The sequence below is a fragment of the Myotis lucifugus genome, unplaced genomic scaffold, assembly GCF_000147115.1.
Source record: "Myotis lucifugus unplaced genomic scaffold, Myoluc2.0 scaffold_60, whole genome shotgun sequence".
NCBI classification, from domain to species: Eukaryota; Metazoa; Chordata; class Mammalia; order Chiroptera; family Vespertilionidae; genus Myotis; species Myotis lucifugus.
The window spans coordinates 2,344,074-2,352,075 of record NW_005871108.1 but is presented as its reverse complement, the minus strand read 5'-3'; the positions used below and the strand labels follow the sequence as shown (position 1 = coordinate 2,352,075).

The window sequence follows — 8,002 nt, the reverse complement described above, 5'->3', positions numbered from 1 at the left end:
AAACAAAAGAAAAAGACCTGAGAACCCCCCCCCCAACACACACACAACCCCCCCCCAAGAATTATAACTAAAGGCGCAGGCAAACACACACCCCCAGGGGAACCAGGGGAATGACAACGCCAAAAGGAGAGAGGGGGGGGGGACGCGGGAAGAAACCGATAAAAAAAAGGAGTTTTTTTTTTTTAAAAAACCCACGCCCCACTAGAAAATATTTGCTCCCGCCGAGTCTCTAAAGTGTATCTGTCTCATTCTCCCTGTGAATCTCAGATCGGATTTCGCTGTGTTAAAAACCGGGGATGTATCTCTCTCTCTATATCTCTCTATCTCACTCTCTCTCCTGTCTCTGTCACCTGGTGTGTCTCTGTATCTGCCTGTTTCTGTGACAGTTTCTCCCTGTGTCTCTCTGTGGTTCCTTGTCACTCTGAGTCTCTCTCTCTCTCTCTCTCTCTCTCTCTCTCTCTCTCTCTCTCTCTCGTCTCTGACTCTGGACTCTCTGCCTCCTCCTGTTCCTGCCTTCCCACTCCCTCCTCCTCAGAATTCCCGACCACCCTGGCAAGTCCACCTCCCCCTTCCCTCTCCCCTGCTGCTCCTACCCTCTCCCCTGGCCTTTGTGCCCTCCCTCCTTTTTCCTCCCACCCCCACCCCAGGCAGCCTGCTTGTGCCCCTGGTGCCTCCCCAACCCCTCTTACAGGGTCCCCTCTGTCCTGAGGTTCAGACAGCCTTCCTGGGATGGAGAGCGGCTGCGGCCTCCAGCTGCAGGGGTGGGAAGGGCAGGCTCCCCTACCCCGCTGACCCTGCCGGCTCACCCTGCCTGTCCCTCCTGCAGGTACTTCCTGGACTCTACCTCGGAAACTTCATCGGTGAGCACTGCCCACTCTGCCCCGGGCCATGGCACTCTGCCTGTCCCAGGCCCATGTCTGTCATTCATGCTCTGGCCCACGCACCTTGGAGGCGCTCAGGAATGGGGCTGGGGCCGGGAAGTGATGCCAGGCTGGGAGGGGGAAAGAGCTCACGAGGACAGAGGGGTAGGTACACGGGTGGGGAAGTGTCTCGGGGGCAAAGGGCTCAGAATGCTGGGCGCTGGGCAAGTCTGCAGCTGCTCGGAGCCTAGCCTCTCCCCCAGCACCAGACCAGCACCAGACCAGCACCTCTAACGGTGCTGACCCTGAGGTGCTGGGTTGAGGTCTGTTTGCAGGTTTGCTTCTAGTTGGGAAGCTGGAGACCCTTCCCCCCCACAACCTCCTCAGAGGAGGAGCAGTCCTGGAGACTGGACTCTACCTCAGAAACTCCATTGGTCAGCACTGCCCACTCTGCCCCAAGGCCTTGGCACTCTGCCTGCCCCGGGCCTGTGTTAAGAGACAGGCTGGTCCGGGGTTTGGGGGGCCCATGGTGAGAAAAGTCACTTCCATCTGCAGAGTCAGGGAAAGCTTCCGAGAGGGAGGGGCATCTGAACTGGGATAGGGCTTCCCCATCACCCTGTCCCCCAAGGGCTCAGGTGCCCCCTCTTATAAGCCCTGATCCCTTCCTCCCTGGAGCCACCTCAGCAGCACATGCCATGTTGCTTTCTGAGTATTTGGCTAAATAAGGTCCGAATTCCCGTGAGGGCAGAAGCCAAGACTGCGCATGGTGAGCACTCAGTAAATGTGTTGGGTGAGGATGTGGACAAATGGAGACAGAGGCGATCTGTTTCATATACTTTGATTATAAAAGGTCTGTATATACTGGCAATCCAGCCCCTAGAAATGACCTCTGATAGCCCAGGGGGTGGGGCCTGCCCCCAGGTCATTTTTCATCTCTTTGTTGATACAGATACTAGATTTAAAACAAAAATGGAAACCTATTCTGCATGTTGTTCTGTCACCTGTATTTCCCATTTAATAATATATTGTGGACATCCTTGCACATATGCACATAAAGATCTGCATAGTAGTCAAGTGTGAATATGCCATTTTTTATCCAGCTCCCTTTGATGGACATTTAGATTGTTCCCACTTCTAACTATTTCTGATGTTTTTACTGTGATAAGCAGCACTGCAGAGAACATCGTCCTCTGCACACAAAACTTCATGTGAACAAACCCTTCTGTAGACGAGATTCCTAGAAGTAGAATTACTGGGTCAAGGGTATACCAGGAAAGGGTGTTTGTGACGGAAAGAATAGCACAGGGAAGGCGGGGGAGATGCCGGGCTATTACTTGGGGGTGCCCCAGAGACAAGACTGAAGCCTAGGGGTGTGGCAGGACCGGTTATGCTAGGAGTAGGAGGTGGCCTAGAGCCAGGGCCAGGCAGAGGGTCCGCCAAGGTGGAGAGGGTGAGGTGAGAAGGAGAGTTGGGCAGGGAGTCGCCTCTCACTTGGCCATCAGGAACACATAGTCACACTTGCCAGACTGGCTCAAGATTCCTGTTTCTTTCAGATGCCAAAGACCCGGATCAGCTGGGCCGAAATAAGATCACTCACATCATCTCCATCCATGAGTCACCTCAGCCTCTGATGCAGGTACTCCTTACCCCCATCCCAGGGCTGCGCATAGATTGGGGAGGGTCTTCAGACACCGCCCCGCCCACCCCCCCAGCGCCCATTTAGCATGTACCTACTATGTGCCAGTCCTTTACTGCCTTCCTGACCCATGTATTTCATTTGGTTGAAAACTGGCCTCTTTTACATTAGCATCCCTGGTTGCCAACTGAGGTAATTTGCCTAAATTCACACATGCAGGGAGTTAAGGAGCTAGAATTTGAACACAGGCCATCTGGCTCCAGATGCCTCCACTGAGCCATAACAAGGCCCCTACATGGCTTCCCATTGCCCAACTGAACAGATGACCCCGAATGGATGGTTCTGGGCTCTATGTTTCGTTTTGGGACCCGGTGCTGTGGCTTTGCCTCCCTGGGCCTCTGATCCCTCAGCTCTATCTGCCCCAGGGGGCTGTTGTGAGGGGGGCAAATGGGCTGTGGGATGGTGAGGATGCCTTGCACACTGTAAAGCATGGCTCCCACAGGAGCAGTTGGTGCTGGTGTTATCGAGTCCTGGGGAAAAGGAGGTGAGGGTGTTTTGACCCAGAGGAGGAAAGCAGGCAATCCGACCACATGTGCTGAAGCCAGGAGGCCTGCGTTCACATCTTCACTTACGCTCTCTGTAACCGTGGGCACAGGACGCAGCCTCTCTGAACCTCAGTTGCCTGATCTGTAACGGGGATTTTATGAGAGTACTGACCTCACTGAATTGTTGCAAGCCACACAATAGGTGCTTAACAATTTACAGCTGGTGTAATACAACGTTAATCATCCTCATCGCATGAACAGAGACCCTTCCTCCTTATCTGTTAGTCTCAGTCACCCACTGGAGGTAAAGAACTGGGGGTGGGAAAGGGCTCTGAAGATCTGAGATTCAGACCAGGTTCTGTCACAGATTTGCTGTGTGACCTTAGGCAGGATCCTTCCCCTCTCTGGGCCTTAGTTTCCCCGTGTGTCTGATTTGATTATTTCTGAGAGCAACATCCAACAATCTGTGATTCTCAGTGTCATTCAAAGAAGAAATTTTCAGGTCAGTGGAGTCTGATTTTGCTTCATAGTGCAAGCTTGTTTTGAAGTAATTAGAGTACGCAGTCACTAGATTGTGTGGGGAAGGTTGTGAAGTCATGAATATATTTACTAATGAAATGACTGCTTGTAAAATGAATCCCTGCTCCAACAGCCCTCCCCTCTTCTCCCCAAGCGTCTCTCCTGCTCCATCCATCAGTGAATTTGCCAGTCAGAGGTTGATTATGCCCTGAAAATGCAAGGCCAAATGTGTTGCAAATGAAATTGCAAACCTTGCAAAAGATGCAGGATTGAGTGACCTTGGTGAAAGTGAGTTAGAGAAAGGCTGGGCTCTCACATGAAGCCTGTAACAAATGAGGATCTGGCTGGGGTCCCTTAGCCACTGGCCATTGGAATATCAAGTGATTAAGACAAGTCCTTGAGAAAAGTGATGAGGTTCTTGGAATGTGGGCAAAAATCATCTTTATGAACTTGTGTGAAGGTGAAGCACGAAGTGAGGGATGTTGGAACAAGTTTGTTGGAAAAACTAGTGACAATTCACTCCTTGATTATTTTTTTTTTTAAATTTTATTGATTTTTTACAGCGAGGAAGGGAGAGGGATAGAAAGTTAGAAACATCGATGAGAGAGGAACATCGATCAGCTGCCTCCTGCACACCCCCCACTGAGGATATGCCCGCAACCAAGGTACATGCCCTTGACTGGAATCGAACCCGGGACCCTTCAGTCCGCAGGCCGACGCTCTATCCACTGAGCCAAACCGGTCAGGGCACTCCTTGATTATTTTAATAATTAGCACAAATTTTATAACCACAATTCATGAAGTGTAAACTCACTTTCATAATTTTTGTTTCTTTTCAAGAAAATAAAATCTGTGGTCCCCTTCTTACTATGTAATTTTGTAATCCTCATTTGGAGGGGAGTCACTCTTAGTGGCCCTTTCCTGGCTAAAAGAAAGGTCCCTGGATCCTTTTTATCAAGTTCTTAGAAGGTTCTAGAATCACAGATGGTCAGAGCTGGGAGGTCCTCTTTGAACAGAGAGGACAACTGAGGCCCAGAGAGGGGCAGGAACTGGTCTGGGGTCAGGAGGTGCTTGGGGGGCCCAGGCTGGGGTAAGAGGGTACAAGCAAGCCCCCTCCCACTGCCTGTGTGTGTTTTGTACTTTCAGGGCATCACCTACCTTCGCATCCCAGTAGCCGACAACCCTGAGGTACCCATGTAAGTTCCCTGGGATGGACCGACAGATGGACAGACAGCTGCCTCCGCTGATGGTGGGAGGGAGGAAGGGAAGTGGTGTGAGGGGGGAAAGAGAGGACTCAGACCAGGAAGCTGCCCTAGGACCCCAGCTCCGATGGTCACCCAGCCCCAAGTTTGACTCTGTCTCAGCCACGCCTTGGTCTGTGCCCCTGACCAAGACCATTAACCTCCCGGAGCTGAGTCTCTTCTGCTGTGAGTTGGAGAAAGTTCCCCGTCCCACAGGATCAGCTGCACCAGCGGATTTGCAAAGGTCAGGCTCAGCTGGTTCCTGGCCTTGGAGTTAAGAGATCTGGATTCTGGCCAGGCTTTGCCATTTACTTGCCGTGTGACCTTGGACTAGTCACTTCCCTTCTCTGAGAGGGACAGTGGGGGTGTGATCAGCATCAAGGAGGCCTTAAAAAGATCAGGTGGCAGGGGTTGAGGATCCAGAACGAGACCTGGAGTATAATGGGGGCTCCGAACCCAGGATTTTTGTTCATGTTAGCAGCCGGGCCTCCAGCCTGGGAGGGGCCCAGACAAGGCACCCTGCCCCTCTGGAATCTTGCTGTCAGCCCCCATTGTAGACCTTCACTGTCCCCGGGATGCTTTGGATTGCAGACCCCCAGAGGAGGGGACCCCCCTGTGTCTCCTCCCACCCATTTCCTTGAAAAATCAAGACGCCCCCTCCCCTGTGGAAATAGGGTGCCCAGGACACCTTGGGGAGGTTCTCCGGCCTCTGTAGTGGGATCTGCCACGACCTCTCTTTATTGTTTCACACACATCCCCACCTCAAGTGACAGCATTGGCCCCTACTCACTGCACGCACCAGCTGACCTAGGGACCCCAGGCTCTTTGTCTCTTGCCATCCCATAAATGGGGAGGGGGGCAACTGGGAGACACCCCCCAGTGCTCCCTCCCTATTGCTTTCTTCTCTAGCAAAAAGCACTTCAAAGAATGTATCAACTTCATCCACTGCTGCCGCCTCAACGGGGGGAACTGCCTTGTGCACTGGTGAGTTAAGGGGGGAGTGGGGAGAAAGGAAGTAAGTGGCTGTCCTCTACCCCAGACACACATTCATCCAGTGGGGAAGGAGGAACGTGTGGCAGATCTTGTCCAGTTGTCACAATGGCTGACAACCCACCGTTCATCTGATAGAAGCTGCCAGGGGGCTCAGATCAGGGCTCTGTCCTTCACCAGCTGTGAGGCCAAGGCCAAATAGCTGTTTCTCCCTGAGACTCAATTTCCTCATCTGTAAAATGGGGAAAAGAATGCTGACATGGTGGGCTCTTGGGAGGGACAGGTGAGGTCATGCAGGTAACCAAATACCCACCAATAGTTCTGGCTCCCTCCTCTCCAGGCATTTGAGGCCATAGTAGTGCAGGTAGTGGAGGACCCCAGGCTGGGAGGCGGGACCCCCAAGGCTTCCCAGGAGCCCCTAGCCCAGTATATGTCACTCATTTCATAACTTCTCACTGAGCACGAACCCTATGCTGGAGCCCCAGCCGCAGGAACAGCTACCTCCAGCCTTGTCTCTCACCCTCTCTCCCTCCTTCACCTGCTGCAAGTGCACTGGCCATCTCCCTGTTTTTCAAACCCACCAGGCTCCCACCTCATGGTCTTTCCTACATACTGTTCAAGACTCAGCTTGGTGTCACTTCCCTGGGAACAGCTTCCCTCACCCTCTCCATCCCCCACTAGGTTAATATCTCTTCCTATACCATGTCCTGGCCCCGGACTCATCTTCACTGTCACCACCTGAAACCGTTTCCCTGCTTAGTGTCTGTCTCCCCCAACCAGACTCTAAGCATCAGGATGACAGAGACCATCTCTGGTTTACTTCCCACGGGATCCCCAGTATCTGAAAAATAACACATGATCAGTAAATGTTTGTTGAATGAATGAATGAAATGATGTTTCACTCAGGACTTTAATGTGGAGGAATGCCTGGGGATGCTCCAGGCAGAGGGAACAGAATGGGCAAAGGCCTGGAGGTGGGAAGATAGGTCCTGGTAGGTTCCCTGTGGTTGGAGCTCAGGAGGCAAGGGTGGGAGAGTGGAAGTGGGATGGGGTGTCTGGGGGGCACAGAGAAGACTGGGCCTTCCCTGAAGCTTGGGGTGGGGTCATCAGCTTTGCAGGCATCTCTCGAAGCACCACCATCGTGACAGCGTATGTGATGACTGTGACGGGACTAGGCTGGCGGGAAGTGCTCGAAGCCATCAAGTCCACCCGGCCCATTGCTAACCCCAACCCAGGCTTTAGACAGCAGCTTGAAGAGTTTGGCTGGGGCAGTTCCCGGAAGGTAGGGACTGGGGCAGGGGCTGGGGCAGGGCGGGAGGCTCTTCCCACTTGAGCTGAGCATTGCTTGGAAAGAATTGAACCCTGGCAGCATTGCTCAGTGGTTAGAACACCGGCCCATGGATTGAAGGGTCATGGGCCCGGTTACTGGTCAAGGGCATGTACCTGGGTTGTAGGTTTGATGAGAATGTGGGAGGCAACCAATCGATGTGTGTCTCTCACATCGATGTTTCTCTCTCTCTCTCCCTCTCTTCCCCCCTTCCCTTCCACTCTCTCTAGGAATCAATGGAAAAAATATCCTCGGGTGAGGATTAACAAAAACAAACAAACAAACAAAAACCAAAAACAAAAAGAATTTAGCCTCTGCTTCAGACCTGGCAGAAGATTTTTCTAGGGCCTCAAACTCATGGCCCGTGAGCTAATCTAGCCCCTGGGTGTGTTTGTTTGGATACTAGATGTTTTCTTTTTCATTGAGAATTTGAATGCCTTTGGGCCAGACTCTGGACCCTCCCATTTGACCAGGTCCCAGAACTACCTGCTCTACCTGCCTGGAACCTGAAGGGCATTTGAGCGTTTGGGCCCCTTTGGAGAGAAATGCCCATGTCCTACTCCACCCCTGCATCCTCGCTGAGGCCAAAGCACTCCCTTCTCTTCTGCCCAGTGGGCAGATGGCACGTGGAGATATCAGGGACTGAGGCTTCCGGGACAACCGGGGAAGAGAGACAGAGAGAGAGAAGCAGCAAGTGCAGGAAGGCTCCCAGCAGGTGGCAGGGCTGGCATCCAGAGGCTTATCTGCAATGCTTTATGGAAGAGGCAGGCACAGAAGAGGCTCGAGTGAGTGGAGTCCCTGTGCAGGGGGAGGGTCACGCTGGCAGGTCTGGAAGATGGAGTGTCCTAAGAAAAGTGGGTTCATGGGGAGGGGAGGGACTCGTG

General features: G+C 52.7%; 1 protein-coding gene across 1 annotated transcript in view; it reads left to right on the top strand.

Annotated features, from left to right (window-relative positions):
* The window catches only part of DUSP15 (dual specificity phosphatase 15), an 11,501-nt gene that overhangs the window by 2,799 nt on the left and 700 nt on the right, over window positions 1–8,002 (top strand). The window contains 5 exon segments of the mRNA XM_023754489.1: window positions 692–860; window positions 2,414–2,496; window positions 4,707–4,756; window positions 5,711–5,785; window positions 6,902–7,073. Coding sequence (XP_023610257.1) covers window positions 692–860; window positions 2,414–2,496; window positions 4,707–4,756; window positions 5,711–5,785; window positions 6,902–7,073 — 549 coding nt within the window.